Source organism: Salvelinus fontinalis, chromosome 33 (genome assembly GCF_029448725.1).
Source record: "Salvelinus fontinalis isolate EN_2023a chromosome 33, ASM2944872v1, whole genome shotgun sequence".
In the NCBI taxonomy this organism is placed as follows: Eukaryota; Metazoa; Chordata; class Actinopteri; order Salmoniformes; family Salmonidae; genus Salvelinus; species Salvelinus fontinalis.
The window spans coordinates 10835955-10855967 of record NC_074697.1 but is presented as its reverse complement, the minus strand read 5'-3'; the positions used below and the strand labels follow the sequence as shown (position 1 = coordinate 10855967).

General features: G+C 48.7%; 1 protein-coding gene across 1 annotated transcript in view; it reads left to right on the top strand.

Moving 5' to 3' along the window:
• LOC129832535 (cytoplasmic dynein 2 heavy chain 1-like) overlaps positions 1 to 20013 on the top strand; it is a 166436-nt gene that overhangs the window by 117667 nt on the left and 28756 nt on the right. Inside the window, exons 69-73 of the mRNA XM_055896654.1 lie at positions 208 to 371; positions 463 to 582; positions 3977 to 4111; positions 8204 to 8347; positions 18818 to 18907. Of these exons, the coding sequence (XP_055752629.1) occupies positions 208 to 371; positions 463 to 582; positions 3977 to 4111; positions 8204 to 8347; positions 18818 to 18907 (653 nt within the window). The remainder of the gene's footprint in view (positions 1 to 207; positions 372 to 462; positions 583 to 3976; positions 4112 to 8203; positions 8348 to 18817; positions 18908 to 20013) is intronic.

Here is a 20013-nt window from a genome sequence, read left to right as displayed (position 1 = left end):
TCTCACTCCCTCTCCATCTCTCCCTCCCACCATCCCTCTATCCATATCTCCCTCCATCTCTCACTCTCTCCATCTCTCACTCCCTCTCTCCCTCTCTCACTCCCTCCCTCTCTCCATCTCTCCCTCCCTCCATCTCTCCCTCCATCTCCCCCTCCCTCACTCCATCTCCCTCCATCTGCCCCTCCCTCCATCTCTCCCTCTCTCCAGGTCCGCGGTACGTGGTTCAGATAGGTGATAAGGTGATAGATTATAACGAGGAGTTTCGTCTGTTCCTGGCCACGCGTAACCCCTCCCCCTTCATCCCCCCCGACGCTGCCTCTGTCGTCACTGAGGTCAACTTCACCACCACCAGAGCTGGCCTGCGGGGACAGGTAAACACACACACACTACCTACCGTTGTTTTATTACTGTACACTGGGACTGTCTCCTGGTTAATCAGACCATCCGTTGTGTGTGTATTAGCTCCTAGCTCTGACCATCCAGCAGGAGAAGCCAGAGTTAGAGACCCAGAAGACCCGTCTGTTACAGCAGGAGGAGGACAAGAAGATCCAGCTAGCCACGCTGGAAGAGTCTCTGTTAGAGGTACACACACACATATATATATATATATATGTATATATGAATATAAACACACAGACACTCACGCTAGAAGAGTCTTTATGCAATCCACACACACTTAGTCACTGTCGAGAGGAATACCTTGTGGAAGTACACTGAACAAAAATATAAATGCAACATACAACAATTTCAAAAAGTTTACTGACGACGTGCAGTCAAATAAACTAATTAGTCCCTAATCTATGGATTACACATGACTGGGAATATAGATGTGATTCTGTTGGTCACAGATAACTTCAAAAAAAAGTAGGGGTGTGGATCAGAAAACCAGTCAGTATCTGGTGTGACCACCATTTGTCTCATACAGCAAGACACATCTCCTTCACATGGAGTTGATCAAGCTGTTGTTTGTGGCCTGTGGAATGTTGTCCCACTCCTCTTCAATGGTTGTGCAAAGTTGGTGTATATTGGCGGGAACTGGAACACACTGTCATACATGTAGAGCCAGAGCATCCCAAACATGCTCAGTGGGTGACATGTCTGGTGAGTATGCAGGCCATGGAAGAACTGGGACATTTTCAGTGTCCAGGAATGATGTACAGATCCTTGTAACATGGGGTCGTACATTATCACGCTGTAACATGAGGTGATGGCAGGGGTTGAAGGGCATGACAATGGCCCTCAGAATCTCGGCACGGTATCCCTGTCCATTGATAAAATGCAATTGTGTTCGTTGTTCCTAGCTTATGCCAGCCCATACCATAACCCCACCGCCACCATGGGGGATTCTGTTCACACAATTGACAAACCACTCGCCCACACAACGCCATCTGCTCGGTACTGTTGAAACCGGGATTCATCTGTGAAGAGCACACTTTTCCAGCGTGCCAGTGGCCATCAAAGATGACCATTTTCCCACTGAATTTGGTAATGACGCCGAACTTCAGTCAGGTCAAGACCCTGGTGAGGACGACGCAATCAGATGAGCTTCCCTGAGAGTTTCTGACAGTTTGTGCAGAAGCTGAATGTGGAGGTCCTGGGCTGGTGTGGTTACATGTGATCTGCGGTTGGACTTACTGCCAAATTCTCTGAAATGACAAAGGTGGCTTATGGTAGAAAAATTAACATTACATTCTCTGGCAACCTCTCCGGTGGACACTCCTGCAGTCAGCATGCCAATTATATGCTCCCTCAATACTTTAGACATCTGTGGCATTGTGTTGTGTGACAAAACCTGTGTAATGATCATGCTGTTTAATCAGCTTCTTGATATGCCACACCTGTCAGGTGGATGGATTATCTTGGCATAATCCACTAACAGGGAGGTAGACTAATTTGTGCACAAAATTTGAGCGAAATAAGCTTTTTGTTTGTATGAAAAATGTGTGGGATATTTTATTTCATCTCATGAAACATGACCTACATGTTACATGTTGTGTTTGTATTTTTGTTCCGTGTAGCTATAATATATCTGATTAGATATTCTGACATGTTTCACTGCCGTTTGAACACAAACATTCCACTTCTTCATTATGCACCAAATGTCCACTTCTCAGTCCTTTCAGTTAGAACACAACACAATGTCACTTTCTGCTGTACATCACACAATCTCCCTAACTTCTGCTGTACATCACACAATCTCTCTCTAACTTCTGCTGTACATCACACAATCTCTCTAACTTCTGCTGTGCATCACACAATCTCTCTAACTTCTGCTGTACATCACACAATCTCTCTCTAACTTCTGCTGTACATCACACAATCTCCCTAACTTCTGCTGTACATCACACAATCTCTCCCTAACTTCTGCTGTACATCACACAATCTCTCCCTAACTTCTGCTGTACATCACACAATCTCTCTAACTTCTTCTGTACATCACACAATCTCTCTCTAACTTCTGCTGTACATCACACAATCTCTCCCTAACTTCTGCTGTACATCACACAATCTCTCTAACTTCTTCTGTACATCACACAATCTCTCTCTAACTTCTGCTGTACATCACACAATCTCTCCCTAACTTCTGCTGTACATCACACAATCTCTCTAACTTCTTCTGTACATCACACAATCTCTCTCTAACTTCTGCTGTACATCACACAATCTCTCCCTAACTTCTGCTGTACATCACACAATCTCTCCCTAACTTCTGCTGTACATCACACAATCTATCCCTAACTTCTGCTGTACATCACACAATCTCTCTCTAACTTCTGCTGTACATCACACAATCTCTCTCTAACTTCTGCTGTACATCACACAATCTCTCTCTAACTTCTGCTGTACATCACACAATCTCTCTCTAACTTCTGCTGTACATCACACAATCTCTCCCTAACTTCTGCTGTACATCACACAATCTCTCCCTAACTTCTGCTGTACATCACACAATCTATCCCTAACTTCTGCTGTACATCACACAATCTCTCTCTAACTTCTGCTGTACATCACACAATCTCTCCCTAACTTCTGCTGTACATCACACAATCTCTCCCTAACTTCTGCTGTACATCACACAATCTCTCTAACTTCTGCTGTACATCACACAATCTCTCCCTAACTTCTGCTGTACATCACACAATCTCTCCCTAACTTCTGCTGTACATCACACAATCTCTCTCTAACTTCTGCTGTACATCACACAATCTCTCTCTAACTTCTGCTGTACATCACACAATCTCTCTCTAACTTCTGCTGTACATCACACAATCTCTCCCTAACTTCTGCTGTACATCACACAATCTCTCTAACTTCTGGTGTACATCACACAATCTCTCTCTAACTTCTGCTGTGCATCACACAATCTCTCACTAACTTCTGCTGTACATCACACAATCTCTCTCTAACTTCTGCTGTACATCACACAATCTCTCTCTAACTTCTGCTGTACATCACACAATCTCTCCCTAACTTCTGCTGTACATCACACAATCTCTCTAACTTCTTCTGTACATCACACAATCTCTCTCTAACTTCTGCTGTACATCACACAATCTCTCCCTAACTTCTGCTGTACATCACACAATCTCTCCCTAACTTCTGCTGTACATCACACAATCTCTCTCTAACTTCTGCTGTACATCACACAATCTCTCCCTAACTTCTGCTGTACATCACACAATCTCTCCCTAACTTCTGCTGTACATCACACAATCTCTCTAACTTCTGCTGTACATCACACAATCTCTCTAACTTCTGCTGTACATCACACAATCTCTCCCTAACTTCTGCTGTACATCACACAATCTCTCTAACTTCTGCTGTACATCACACAATCTCTCTCTAACTTCTGCTGTACATCACACAATCTCTCACTAACTTCTGCTGTACATCACACAATCTCTCTAACTTCTGCTGTACATCACACAATCTCTCTAACTTCTGCTGTACATCACACAATCTCGCTTGTCTCTAGACTTTGGCTACAGCTCAGGGGAATATCCTGGAGAATAAGGAGCTGATCGACTCTCTGAACCAGACCAAGTCTAGCAGCGCCCTCATACAGGACTCACTGAGGGAGTCACACAGACTCCAGGCCTCCCTGGACCAGGTACACGTGCGCACACACACACACACACACACACACACACACACACACACACACACACACACACACACACACACACACACACACACACACACACACACACACACACACACACACACACACACACACACACACACACACACACACACACACACACACACACACACACACACCGCTTCCTCTCACACACTGAGCTGTAAAACTCCTCATCAACCTCCCATAGGGTTTGTACACAACACCCCAAACTGCTGTGTGTGAATGACAGAGGAGAATACATCAACCAATCACAGGAGAATAGAAGAGTCTGGAGTCTGTCAGAACAGATGGAACACTCCGAGAGAGAGGGGGTGAAAGAGAGATGAGACAGAGATGCTCTGGGCTGAGAGAGAGAGGGATTGGAGAAGGATGGAGTGTGAGAGATTGATTGAGGGAGACAGGGTGCATGAGAGGGAGAGATGGAAAGACGAAGGAAGGGAGAGTGTGATTGAAGAGGAGAATAAGACTGAATGGTTAAACTAAATGGATACTGTGTGTTACTGTGTGTTACTGTGTGTTACTGTGTGTTGCTGTGTGTTGCTGTGTGTGTTGCTGTGTGTGTTGCTGTGTGTTACTGTGTGTTACTGTGTGTTGCTGTGTGTGTTGCTGTGTGTGTTACTGTGTGTTACTGTGTGTTACTGTGTGTTACTGTGTGTTGCTGTGTGTTGCTGTGTGTTGCTGTGTGTTGCTGTGTGTGTTGCTGTGTGTGTTGCTGTGTGTTACTGTGTGTTACTGTGTGTTACTGTGTGTGTTGCTGTGTGTTGCTGTGTGTTGCTGTGTGTTGCTGTGTGTGTTACTGTGTGTTGCTGTGTGTTGCTGTGTGTTGCTGTGTGTTGCTGTGTGTTGCTGTGTGTGTTGCTTTGTGTTGCTGTGTGTGTTACTGTGTGTGTTACTGTGTGTGTTACTGTGTGTGTTACTGTGTGTGTTACTGTGTGTGTTACTGTGTGTGTTGCTGTGTGTGTTACTGCGTGTTACTGCGTGTTGCTGTGTGTGTTACTGTGTGTTACTGTGTGTTACTGTGTGTGTTGCTGTGTGTGTTGCTGTGTGTTGCTGTGTGTGTTACTGTGTGTTACTGTGTGTTGCTGTGTGTGTTGCTGTGTGTGTTACTGTGTGTTACTGTGTGTTACTGTGTGTGTTACTGTGTGTTGCTGTGTGTTACTCTGTGTTGCTGTGTGTTACTCTGTGTTGCTGTGTGTTACTCTGTGTTGCTGTGTGTTACTCTGTGTTGCTGTGTGTTACTCTGTGTTGCTGTGTGTTACTCTGTGTTGCTGTGTGTTACTCTGTGTTGCTGTGTGTTACTCTGTGTTGCTGTGTGTTACTCTGTGTTGCTGTGTGTTACTCTGTGTTACTGTGTGTGTGTGTGTGTGTGTGTGTGTGTGTGTGTGTGTGTGTGTGTGTGTGTGTGTGTGTGTGTGTGTGTGTGTGTTGGTGGAAATATTTATTTATTTAATCATAAGCATTTAGACCTAGGTCATTGTCTGTATGTCTGGCTGTCACCCTGGCTGTCACCCTGGCTGTGTGTGTGTGTGTGTGTGTGTGTGTGTGTGTGTGTGTGTGTGTGTGTGTGTGTGTGTGTGTGCTCAATGAGCAGTGTCTCTATCAACTCAATTAACCATGAGGACATTGAGTCCCACATTATACTTTACAGCCAATTACAGAGAATGATAATATTAACAGCACTCTTTGCCCACAGCAATGTTGGTTTTAATTGTGGGTTTCTTTTGGCCTTTGTTGAGATGGGATGGAGTTGAGGTGTGCTCAAGTCTGTGTGTGTCTGTGTGTGTGTGTGTGTGTGTGCGCGTACCTGTACCTCTGTTTGTGCATGAGGAAAATATAATTATTCCTCTAGGGGGCAGTGTGATACCAGTTCTGACTGTCTCTCTCCTCTCTCCTCCCTCTCTCTCTCCTCCCTCTCTCTCTCTCTCCTCCCTCTCGCTCCTCTCTCTCTCTATCGCTCCTCTCTCTCTTCTTCCTCTCTCTCCTTTCTCTCCTCCCTCCCTCTCTCTCTCCTCCCTCTCTCTCTCCTCTCTCTCTCTGTCTCCTTTCTCTCCTCCCTCTTGCTCACACCTCCCTCTCCCTATCTCTCCTCCCTCTCCCTATCTCTCCTCCCTCTTTCTCTCTCTCTCTCCCCTATCTGATTTCCTCCCTTTCTCACACCACACCTCCCCATTTTTGCTCTCACATTCCCCCTGCTCTCACATTCCCCCTGCTCTCACATTCCCCCTGCTCTCACATTCCCCCTGCTCTCACATCCCCCTGCTCTCACATTCCCCCTGCTCTCACATTCCCCCTGCTCTCACATTCCCCCTGCTCTCACATTCCCCCTGCTCTCACATTCCCCCTGCTCTCACATTCCCCCTGCTCTCACATTCCCCCTGCTCTCACATTCCCTCCGCTCTCACATTCCCCCTGCTCTCACATTCCCCCTGCTCTCACATTCCCTCCGCTATCACATTCCCTCCGCTATCACATTCCCCCCGCTATCACATTCCCCCCGTTATCACATTCCCCCCGCTCTCACATTCCCCCCGCTCTCACATTCCCCCCGTTATCACATTCCCCCCGCTCTCACATTCCCCCCGCTCTCACATTCCCCCCGTTATCACATTCCCCCCGCTATCACATTCCCCCCGCTATCACATTCCCCATGCTATCACATTCCCCCCGCTATCACATTCCCCCCGCTCTCACATTCCCCCCGCTATCACATTCCCCCCGCTCTCACATCCCCCTGTTATCACATTCCCCCCGCTCTCACATTCCCCCCGCTCTCACATTCCCCCCGCTCTCACATTCCCCCTGCTCTCACATTCCCCCCGCTCTCACATTCCCCCTGTTATCACATTCCCCCCGCTCTCACATCCCCCTGTTATCACATTCCCCCCGCTCTCACATTCCCCCCGCTCTCACATTCCCCCCGCTCTCACATTCCCCCTGCTCTCACATTCCCCCCGCTCTCACATTCCCCCCGCTCTCACATTCCCCCTGCTCTCACATTCCCCCCGCTCTCACATTCCCCCTGCTCTCACATTCCCCCCGCTCTCACATTCCCCCTGTTATCACATTCCCCCCGCTCTCACATCCCCCTGTTATCACATTCCCCCCGCTCTCACATTCCCCCCGCTCTCACATTCCCCCTGCTCTCACATTCCCCCCGCTCTCACATTCCCCCCGCTCTCACATTCCCCCTGCTCTCACATTCCCCCCGCTCTCACATTCCCCCCGCTCTCACATTCCCCCTGCTCTCACATTCCCCCCGCTCTCACATTCCCCCCGCTCTCACATTCCCCCTGCTCTCACATTCCCCCCGCTCTCACATTCCCCCTGTTATCACATTCCCCCCGCTCTCACATTCCCCCCGCTCTCACATTCCCCCTGCTCTCACATTCCCCCTGCTCTCACATTCCCCCCGCTCTCACATTCCCCCCGCTCTCACATTCCCCCCGCTCTCACATTCCCCCTGTTATCACATTCCCCCTGCTCTCACATTCCCCCTGCTCTCACATTCCCCCCGCTCTCACATTCCCCCTGTTATCACATTCCCCCTGCTCTCACATTCCCCCTGTTATCACATTCCCCCTGTCCTTATATCTCTCTTGCTCTCTCTCCTCTTTCACTGCCTCTTTCCTATTTCCTGTTATTTTCTCACCCTTTCTTGTTCATTCCACTGAATTTCTTCTCCCCTCCCTCTTCCTCCCCTCTCTCTTCACCCCTCCTCTTCCTCCCCTCTCTCTTCACCTTCTTTCATTCCTCTTCATCTTCTTCCCTCCCTCTTCTCCCCTCTCTCTCCCCCCCTCTCTCTCCCTCTTCTCCCCTCCTCTTCCTCTTCGTCTTCTCTCCTTCCTCTTCCTCTTCTCCCATCCCACTTATCACCTCCCTCTTCTCTTCTCTCCCCACCCTCTTCTCTCACCTCCCGTTTTCTCCTCTTCTCTTCTCCCTTACATCTTCATCTTCTCGCCTCCCTCTTCCTCCTCTTTCCTCCCACCTCCCTCTTGGTCTTTCTCCTCTCCCTTCCCTTCCCCTCCCTCTGTCTCTCCCTCTCTCTCCATCTTTCCCCAGGAGCGTGATGCCTACCTGCCGTTAGCTGAAAGTGCCAGTAAGATTTATTTTGTCATAACGGACCTCTCTAGGATCAACAACATGTACCGGTTCAGCCTGGCCTCTTTCCTACGCCTGTTTCAGAGAGCACTGCAGAGCAAGAAGGTAACACACACACACACACACACACACACACACACACACACACACACACACACACACACACACACACACACACACACACACACACACACACACACACACACACACACACACACACACACACACACACACAGGGACGTTAATCCTGTATTTGCAGAGTGTCCCCAGCCAGACGGAGAGGAAGGGTTCAGCTGTGTTGACATTCTCTCCTAACCTTCTCCAGCCCCTCTGAGCTCCCTATATTTCCTCCCATCAGACCCCTCTCCTTTCTTCCCATCAGACCCCTCTCCTTTCTTCCCATCAGACCACTCTCTTTTCCCATCAGACTCCTCTCTCCTCCCATCAGACCCCTCTCTCCTCCCATCAGACCCCTCTCTCCTCCCATCAGACCCCTCTCTCCTCCCATCAGACCCCTCTCTCCTCCCATCAGACCCCTTTCTCCTCCCATCAGACCCCTTTCTCCTCCCATCAGACTCCTCTCTCAGACTCCTCTCTCTTCCCATCAGACTCCTCTCTCCTCCCATCAGACTCCTCTCTCCTCCCATCAGACCCCTCTCTCCTCCCATCAGACCCCTCTCTCCTCCCATCAGACCCCTCTCTCCTCCCATCAGACCCCTCTCTCCTCCCATCAGACCCCTCTCTCCTCCCATCAGACCTTCACTCTCCTCCCATCAGACTCTTCTCTCCTCCCATCAGACCCCTCTCTCCTCCCATCAGACCCCTCTCTCCTCCCATCAGACCCCTCTCTCCTCCCATCAGACCCCTCTCTCCTCCCATCAGACCCCTCTCTCCTCCCATCAGACCCCTCTCTCCTCCCATCAGACCCCTCTCTCCTTCCATCAGACCCCTCTCTCCTTCCATCAGACCCCTCTCTCCTTCCATCAGACCCCTCTCTCCTCCCATCAGACCCCTCTCTCCTCCCATCAGACCCCTCTCTCCTCCCATCAGACCCCTCTCTCCTTCCATCAGACCCCTCTCTCCTCCCATCAGACCCCTCTCTCCTCCCATCAAACTCCTCTCTCACTGGGTGTAGTCATGGTACTATAATGGGATCAGGAGGGACTGGGTGTAGTCATGGTACTATAATGGGTTCAGGAGGTACTGGGTGTAGTCATGGTGGGATAATGGGATCAGGAGGGACTGGCCCCTCACACACAGACACACTTATTCCCATTTGCTAGATATTTATCTTCTCAGCCCACCTCAACCTTTCCATCTTCTGAAATAAACACACACACAGTTTGGCTGCCTGTTGCTACGGTGACCAGCTGCTGCTTGGCGACATTCCTGGATGGCACCGTTTACAAAGAGAACCCACGGGATTTGGGGAATTAGCGCTTAGTCTCACCCCAACGAGAGTTCACACACTGTACAACAGCCTGAGTTGTGTGTGTCGCTGAACATTGCGCTCGGCTTGTGTGTGTGTGTGTGTGTGTGTACTGTGAGCTATGTATGATTTCTGATTGGTCTCAGAGCTGAGATGAAAGCAGTAAGGGAGAGATGAGGAGAGATACTGGGGTCATATAGAGTGAGGGCAGTAAGGGGGGGAGATGAGGAGAGATCCTGGGGTCATAGAGATGAGGGCAGTAAGGGGGAGAGAGGAGAGATACTGGGGTCATATAGATGAGGGCAGTAAGGGGGAGAGATGAGGAGAGATACTGGGGTCATAGAGATGAAGGCAGTAAGGGGGAGAGAGGAGAGATACTGGGGTCATATAGATGAAGGCAGTAAGGGGGAGATATTAGGAGAGATACTGGGGTCATAGAGATGAAGGCAGTAAGGGGGAGATATTAGGAGAGATACTGGGGTCATAGAGATGAATGCAGTAAGGGGGAGAGATTAGGAGAGATACTGGGGTCATAGAGATGAATGCAGTAAGGGGGAGATATTAGGAGAGATACTCGGGTCATATAGATGAAGGCAGTAAGGGGGAGTGATGAGGAGAGATACTGGGGTCATAGAGATGAATGCAGTAAGGGGGAGAGATTAGGAGAGATACTGGGGTCATATAGATGAAGGCAGTAAGGGGGAGATATTAGGAGAGATACTGGGGTCATAGAGATGAAGGCAGTAAGGGGGAGTGATGAGGAGAGATACTCGGGTCATATAGATGAAGGCAGTAAGGGGGTGAGAGGAGAGATACTGGGGTCATAGAGATGAGGGCAGTAAGGGGGGGGGGAGATGAGGAGAGATACTGGGGGCATAGAGATGAAGGCAGTAAGGTAAAAATACTGGGGTCATAGCGATGAAGGCAGTCAGGGAGAGATGAGGAGAGATACTGGGGGCATAGAGAATAGAGATGAAGGCAGTAATGTGGAGAGAGATGAGGAGAGATACTGGGGGTATAGAGATGAAGGCAGTAAGGGAGAGATATGAGGAGAGATACTGGGGGCATAGATAATAGAGATGAAGGCAGTAAGGGAGAGAGATGAGAGATACTGGGGTCATAGGGATGAGGGCAGTAAGGGGGGGGGTGAGGAGAGATACTGGGGTCATAGGGATGAGGGCAGTAAGGGGGGGGGGGTGAGGAGAGATACTGGGGTCATAGAGATGAAGGCAGTAAGGGGGAGAGATGAGGAGAGATACTGGGGTCATAGAGAATAGAGATGAAGGCAGTAAGGGAGAGATACTGGGGTCATAGAGATGAAGGCAGTAAGGGAGAGATATGAGGAGAGATACTAGGGTCCTAGAGAGTAGAGATGAAGACAGTAAGGGAGAGATACTGGGGTCATAGAGACATTTACATTTACATTTAAGTCATTTAGCAGACGCTGTTATCCAGAGCGACTTACAAATTGGTGCATTCACCTTGTGACATCCAGTGGAACAGCCACTTTACAATAGTGCATCTAAATCTCTTAAGGGGGGGGGGGGGGGGGGGGGGTCTGAAGGATTGCTTTATCCTATCCTAGGTATTCCTATCCTAGGTATTCCTTATAGAGAATGGTGATGAAGGCAGTAAGGGGGCGAGATACTGGGGTCATAGAGAATGGTGATGAAGGCAGTAAGGGGGAGAGATACTGGGGTCATAGAGAATAGAGATGAAGGCAGTAAGGGGGAGAGATGAGGATAAATACAGGTGTCATATAGAATGGTGATGAAGGCAGTAAGGGGGAGAGATGAGGATATATACTGGTGTCATATAGAATGGTGATGAAGGCAGTAAGGGGGAGAGATACTGGGGTCATAGAGAATTGAGATGAAGGCAATAAGGTAGAAATAGTGGGGTCATAGCAATGAAGGCAGTAAGGGAGAGATGAGGAGAGATACTGGGGGCATAGAGAATAGAGATGAAGGCAGTAAGGGAGAGATATGAGGAGAGATACTGGGGGCATAGATAATAGAGATGAAGGCAGTAAGGGAGAGAGATGAGAGATACTGGGGTCATAGGGATGAGGGCAGTAAGGGGGGGGGGTGAGGAGAGATACTGGGGTCATAGGGATGAGGGCAGTAAGGGGGGGGGGGGGTGAGGAGAGATACTGGGGTCATAGAGATGAAGGCAGTAAGGGGGAGAGATGAGGAGAGATACTGGGGTCCTAGAGAATAGAGATGAAGACAGTAAGGGAGAGATACTGGGGTCATAGAGACATTTACATTTACATTTAAGTCATTTAGCAGACGCTCTTATCCAGAGCGACTTACAAATTGGTGCATTCACCTTGTGACATCCAGTGGAACAGCCACTTTACAATAGTGCATCTAAATCTCTTAAGGGGGGGGGTCTGAAGGATTGCTTTATCCTATCCTAGGTATTCCTATCCTAGGTATTCCTTATAGAGAATGGTGATGAAGGCAGTAAGGGGGCGAGATACTGGGGTCATAGAGAATGGTGATGAAGGCAGTAAGGGGGAGAGATACTGGGGTCATAGAGAATAGAGATGAAGGCAGTAAGGGGGAGAGATACTGGGGTCATAGAGAATAGAGATGAAGGCAGTAAGGGGGAGAGATGAGGATAAATACAGGTGTCATATAGAATGGTGATGAAGGCAGTAAGGGGGAGAGATACTGGGGTCATAGAGAATTGAGATGAAGGCAATAAGGTAGAAATAGTGGGGTCATAGCAATGAAGGCAGTAAGGGAGAGATGAGGAGAGATACTGGGGGCATAGAGAATAGAGATGAAGGCAGTAAGGGAGAGATATGAGGAGAGATACTGGGGGCATATAGAATAGAGATGAAGGCAGTAATGTGGAGAGAGATGAGGAGAGATACTGGGGGCATAGAGATGAAGGCAGTAAGGGAGAGATATGAGGAGAGATACTGGGGGCATAGAGATGAAGGCAGTAAGGGAGAGTTATGAGGAGAGATACTGGGGGCATAGATAATAGAGATGAAGGCAGTAAGGGAGAGAGATGAGGAGAGATACTGGGGTCATAGAGATGAAGGCAGTAAGGGGGAGAGAGGAGAGATACTGGGGTCATAGAGATGAGGGCAGTAAGGGGGAGAGATGAGGAGAGATACTGGGGTCATAGAGATGAAGGCAGTAAGGGGGGGAGAGGAGAGATACTGGGGTCATAGGGATGAGGGCAGTAAGGGGGGGGAGATGAGGAGAGATACTGGGGTCATAGAGATGAAGGCAGTAAGGGGGGAGATGAGGAGAGATACTGGGGTCATGGAGATTAAGGCAGTAAGGGGGAGAGATGAGGAGAGATACTGGGGTCATAGAGAATAGAGATGAAGGCAGTACGGGAGAGATATGAGGAGAGATACTAGGGTCCTAGAGAATAGAGATAGAAGACAGTAAGGGAGAGATACTGGGGTCATAGAGAATGGTGATGAAGGCAGTAAGGGGGAGAGATACTGGGGTCATAGAGAATGGTGATGAAGGAATTAAGGGGGAGAGATACTGGGGTCATAGAGAATAGAGATGAAGGCAGTAAGTGAGAGATACTGGGGTCACAGAGAATAGAGATGAAGGCAGTAAGGGAGAGATACTGGGGTCATAGAGATGAAGGCAGTAAGGGAGAAATATGAGGAGAGATACTGGGGTCATAGAGAATGGGGATGAAGGCAGTAAGGGGGAGAGATACTAGGGTCCTAGAGAATAGAGATGAAGACAGTAAGGGAGAGATACTGGGGTCATAGAGAATGGTGATGAAGGCAGTAAGGGGGGGAGATACTGGGGTCATAGAGAATATAGATGAAGGCAGTAAGGGGGAGAGATGAGGATATATACTGGTGTCATATAGAATGGTGATGAAGGCAGTAATGGGGAGAGATACTGGGGTCATAGAGAATTGAGATGAAGGCAATAAGGTAGAAATAGTGAGGTCATAGCGATGAAGGCAGTAAGGGAGAGATGAGGAGAGATACTGGGGGCATAGAGAATAGAGATGAAGGCAGTAAGGGAGAGATATGAGGAGAGATACTGGGGGCATAGATAATAGAGATGAAGGCAGTAAGGGAGAGAGATGAGGAGAGATACTGGGGTCATAGAGATGAAGGCAGTAAGGGGGAGAGAGGAGAGCTACTGGGGTCATAGAGATGAGGGCAGTAAGGGGGGGAGATGATGAGAGATACTTGGGTCATAGAGATGAAGGCAGTAAGGGGGAGAGAGGAGAGATACTGGGGTCATAGGGATGAGGGCAGTAAGGGGGGGGGATGAGGAGAGATACTGGGGTCATAGAGATGAAGGCAGTAAGGGGGGGAGATGAGGAGAGATACTGGGGTCATGGAGATTAAGGCAGTAAGGGGGAGAGATGAGGAGAGATACTGGGGTCATAGAGAATAGAGATGAAGGCAGTAAGGGAGAGATACTGGGGTCATAGAGATGAAGGCAGTAAGGGAGAGATATGAGGAGAGATACTAGGGTCCTAGAGAATAGAGATGAAGACAGTAAGGGAGAGATACTGGGGTCATAGAGAATGGTGATGAAGGCAGTAAGGGGGAGAGATGCTGGGGTCATAGAGAATGGTGATGAAGGAATTAAGGGGGAGAGATACTGGGGTCATAGAGAATAGAGATAAAGGCAGTAAGTGAGAGATACTGGGGTCATAGAGATGAAGGCAGTAAGGGAGAGATATGAGGAGAGATACTGGGGTCATAGAGAATGGTGATGAAGGCAGTAAGGGGGAGAGATACTGGGGTCATAGAGAATATAGATGAAGGCAGTAAGGGAGAGAGATACTGGGGTCATAGAGAATAGAGATGAAGGCAGTAAGGGAGAGATACTGGGGTCATAGAGATGAAGGCAGTAAGGGAGAGATATGAGGAGAGATACTGGGGTCACAGAGAATAGAGATGAAGGCAGTAAGGGAGAGATACTGGGGTCATAGAGATGAAGGCAGTAAGGGAGAGATATGAGGAGAGATACTGGGGTCATAGAGAATGGTGATGAAGGCAGTAAGGGGGAGAGATACTGGGGTCATAGAGAATAGAGATGAAGGCAGTAAGGGAGAGATACAGGGGATCATAGAGAATGGTGATGAAGGCAGTAAGGGGGAGAGATACTGGGGTCATAGAGAATTGAGATGAAGGCAGTAAGGTAGAATTACTGGGGTCATAGCGATGAAGGCAGTAAGGGAGAGATATGAGGAGAGATACTGGGGGCATAGAGATGAAGGCATTAAGGGAGAGATATGAGGAGAGATACTAGGTTCATAGCGATGAAGGCAGTAAGAGAGAGATGAGGAGAGATACTGGGGGCATAGAGAATAGAGATGAAGGCAGTAATGTGGAGAGAGATGAGGAGAGACACTGGGGGTATAGAGATGAAGGCAGTAAGGGAGAGATATGAGGAGAGATACTGGGGGCATAGATAATAGAAATGAAGGCAGTAAGGGAGAGAGATGAGGAGAGATACTGGGGTCATAGAGATGAGGGCAGTAAGGGGGAGAGAGGAGAGATACTGGGGGCATAGAGATGAAGGCAGTAAGGGGGGAGATGAGGAGAGATACTGGGGTCATAGAGATGAAGGCAGTAAGGGGCAGAAATGAGGAGAGATACTGGGGTCATAGAGAATAGAGATGAAGGCAGTAAGGGAGAGATACTGGGGTCATAGAGAATGGTGATGAAGGCAGTAAGGGGGAGAGATGCTGGGGTCATAGAGAATGGTGATGAAGGAATTAAGGGGGAGAGATACTGGGGTCATAGAGAATAGAGATAAAGGCAGTAAGTGAGAGATACTGGGGTCATAGAGATGAAGGCAGTAAGGGAGAGATATGAGGAGAGATACTGGGGGCATAGAGATGAAGGCATTAAGGGAGAGATATGAGGAGAGATACTAGGTTCATAGAGATGAGGGCAGTAAGGGGGAGAGAGGAGAGATACTGGGGTCATAAAGATGAAGGCATTAAGGGAGAGATATGAGGAGAGATACTAGGTTCATAGAGATGAAGGCAGTAAGGGGGAGCGATGAGGAGAGCTACTGGGGGCATAGAGAATAGAGATGAAGGCAGTAAGGGAGAGATATGAGGAGAGCTACTGGGGGCATAGAGAATAGAGATGAAGGCAGTAAGGGGGAGAGATGAGGAGAGATACTGGGGTCATAGAGATGAAGGCCGTAAGGGGGAGAGAGGAGAGATACTGGGGTCATAGAGAATAGAGATGAAGGCAGTAAGGGAGAGAGATACTGGGGTCATAGAGAATAGAGATGAAGGCAGTAAGGGGGAGAGATACTGGGGTCATAGAGAATAAAGATTAAGGCAGTAAAGGAGAGATACTGGGGTCATAGAGATGAAGGCAGTAAGGGAGAGAGGCTTGGCTTGATTCTCTCCACTTTATTTATTTCTCTGATCCCTATACCTTGGGACTTTGGTGTAATTGGACATGACATGGTTTGTTTGTGTGTGTGTGTGTGTGTGTGTGTGTGTGTGTGTGTGTGTGTGTGTGTGTGTGTGTGTGTGTGTGTGTGTGTGTGTGTGTTTGCGTGTGTGGAAATTGGACAGAGCAGGCTCTAACCCTGCACCCTTCCCTATGATGACTCAATTCCACACCATCTCTGACAGCTTTACTGGCGACCCCCAACCCAGCCGCCACTTCAAGGAGAACTTCAAACATTGTGTGTGTGTGTGTGTGTAATTGAGGAGAATTAGTTCTGTCCGTGCACTGCAGTTGATGGGGCCTTCAGACGGTCGTGTTCCCATTGAGATGTGCTCTGAATGAGAGATAGAGGGGGAGACCGTGTAATGGGTGTGTTTTCTACACACAGGGAAGACAGAGGGACTATAGGAGGAGGAATAGAGAGACTGGAGAGGAGGGGGAATAGAGAGACTGGGGAGGAGGGGGAATAGAGAGACTGGAGAGGAGGGGGAATAGAGAGACTGGAGAGGAGGGGGAATAGAGAGAGGGGGAGGAGGGGGAATAGAGAGACTAGATTGGAGGGGGAATAGAGAGTCTGGGGAGGAGGGGGAATAGAGAGTCTGGGGAGGAGGGGGAATAGAGAGACTGGGGAGGAGGGGGAATAGAGAGACTGGGGAGGAGGGGGAATAGAGAGACTGGGGAGGAGGGGGATTAGAGAGACTGGGGAGGAGGAGGAATAGAGAGTCTGGAGAGGAGGGGGAATAGAGAGACTGGGGAGGAGGAGGAATAGAGAGACTGGAGAGGAGGGGGAATAGAGAGACTGGAGAGGAGGGGGAATAGAGAGACTGGAGATTAGGGGGAATAGAGAGACTGGAGAGGAGGGGGAATAGAGAGACTGGGGAGGAGGGGGAATAGAGAGACTGGGGAGGAGGGGGAATAGAGAGACTGGGGAGGAGGCGGAATAGAGAGACTGGGGAGGAGGGGGAATAGAGAGACTGGAGAGGAGGGGGAATAGAGAGACTGGATATTAGGGGGAATAGAGAGACTGGAGAGGAGGGGGAATAGAGAGTCTGGAGAGGAGAGGGAATAGAGAGAGGGAGGAGGGGGAATAGAGAGACTAGAGAGGAGGGGGAATAGAGAGTCTGGGGATGAGGGGGAATAGAGAGTCTGGAGAGGAGGGGGAATAGAGAGAGGGGGAATAGGGTGAGAGAGTTCTGCTAACTTTCTTCCATGTTTTTAGCACATATCACTATTGGCACATCCTCAACACATCAATAAATCACACTGCCGTGAAGGGTGGATAAATCACACTGCCGTGAAGATAAATACATCACACTGCCGTGAAGGGTGGATAAATCACACTGCCGTGAAGGGTAAATAAATCACACTGCCGTGAAGGGTAAATAAATCACACTGCCGTGAAGGGTGAGTAAATCACACTGCCGTGAAGGGTGGATAAATCACACTGCCGTGAAGGGTAAATAAATCACACTGCCGTGAAGGGTGGATAAATCACACTGCCGTGAAGGGTAAATACATCACACTGCCGTGAAGGGTAAATAAATCACACTGCCGTGAAGGGTGGATAAATCACACTGCCGTGAAGGGTAAATACATCACACTGCCGAGAAGAGTAAATAAATCACACTGCTGTGAAGCGTGAATAAATCACACTGCTGTGAAGGGTAAATAAATCACACTGCCTAGAAGGGTGGATAAATCACACTGCCGTGAAGGGTAAATAAATCACACTGCCGTGAAGGGTGAGTAAATCACACTGCCGTGAAGCGTGAGTAAATCACACTGCCGTGAAGGGTGGATAAATCACACTGCCGTGAAGGGTGGATAAATCACACTGCCGTGAAGGGTAAATAAATCACACTGCCGTGAAGGGTGGATAAATCACACTGCCGTGAAGGGTAAATAAATCACACTGCCGTGAAGGGTAAATAAATCACACTGCCGAGAAAGGGTAAATAAATCACACTGCCGAGAAAGGGTAAATAAATCACACTGCCGTGAAGGGTAAATAAATCACACTGCCGAGAAAGGTAAATAAATCACACTGCCGTGAAGGGTAAATAAATCACACTGCCGTGAAGGGTAAATAAATCACACTGCCGAGAAAGGGTAAATAAATCACACTGCCGTGAAGGGTAAATACATCACACTGCCGTGAAGGGTGGATGTAACACTGCCGTGAAGGGTGGATGAATCACACTGCCGTGAAGGGTGGATGAATCACACTGCCGTGAAGGGTGGATGAATCACACTGCCGTGAAGGGTGGATGAATCACACTGCCGTGAAGGGTGGATGAATCACACTGCCGTGAAGGGTAAATAAATCACACTGCCGAGAAAGGGTAAATAAATCACACTGCCGTGAAGGGTGAGTAAATCACACTGCCGAGAAAGGTAAATAAATCACACTGCCGAGAAAGGTAAATAAATCACACTGCCGTGAAGGGTAAATACATCACACTGCCGTGAAGGGTGGATGAATCACACTGCCGTGAAGGGTGGATGAATCACACTGCCGTGAAGGGTGGATGAATCACACTGCCGTGAAGGGTGGATGAATCACACTGCCGTGAAGGGTAAATAAATCACACTGCCTTGAAGGGTAAATAAATCACACTGCCGTGAAGGGTAAACAAATCACACTGCCGTGTGACTCGTTTGTTTTACAATGTAACTGACAGCTGTCATCCATCTGTCTATCACCCATCCCCAGGAGGCAGAGACTACGGAGGCCAGGATAGCAGCCCTGGAGGCCAGTCTGAAGAGCATGGTGTACGAATACGTCTGCCGCTCACTCTTCAAGGTCAGAACACACACATGCATACACTGCAGTCAAGGACAGGTGATGTACAGAATAAGGTGTCTGCTGCCAGGACGGACGTGTGTGTGTCACAGGAGGTTGATGGCACCTTAATTGGGGAGGATGGGCTTGTGGTTATGACTGGAGTGGAATGGTATCAAATACATCAAACACATGGTTTCCAGGACATTAGTATGAGCTGTCCTCCCCTCACCACCCTCCTAGTGTGTGTGTGTGTGTGTCAGTCAATAGATATGGCTGGAGGACAGACACTATCTGCATTAACCTCTCAGCTCAGTCCATCTGCTGCCGTTCTCACATTAACATAGAGGAAACACTGGATTACATTACCATGAGGCTACGCTGTTCCTCTGTCCTCAGAGAGAGTGTAGGAGAGGGTGAGGAGACAGAGAGAGAAAGGTTGCTATGGTTAAAGTGATATCTGTTGGTTTGACAGGTTCCAGGTGTTGTTGCTGTCTGATGTGGCTGTCAGTGTGTCAGTCTCTCTCTTCCTTTTTCTCACTCCCTTTCTCTTCTCCCTTCCCTTCTGTCACTGGATCGGCAGTCCACAAGCACACACAGATAATGAAATAGTATCATAAAGGGGAGTTTAAGTGATCTATAATAACAGGCTTCCTCTGGTCAAGTAGTAATCTCTGGTGATTCACACCTGAAAAACTTAGTCCGATTAGTCAGGACTGGTGCTAGAGGACACTGGACCTCTGAAATGCCAGTGCGGGCGCGCGTGTGTGTGTGTGTGTGTGGAGAGCAGCAGCCCTCTGCATGGGCATCACGTCGGAGCAGAGGGAATGCTGGGTAACGGCGGAGTGGAAAGGTCAGGCTTTGAGATGAGACGCTCTGAAGTTTTCCTTTTGTTCTCCAACACATACACACAAACACACACACACACACACACTCCATATATCCTACCAAAGACACGAGAGTAAACTAAAGAGGCGTGTGTTTGAGTTTTTATTGGTTCTGAATACTTCATCTCCTCTGAGAGAAAGAAAGATAAATATATGAGGCAGGAGGAGATAAAGACCTTTCCTGTCTAGATAAAGACCTTTCCTGTCTAGATAAAGACCTTTCCTGTCTAGATAAAGACC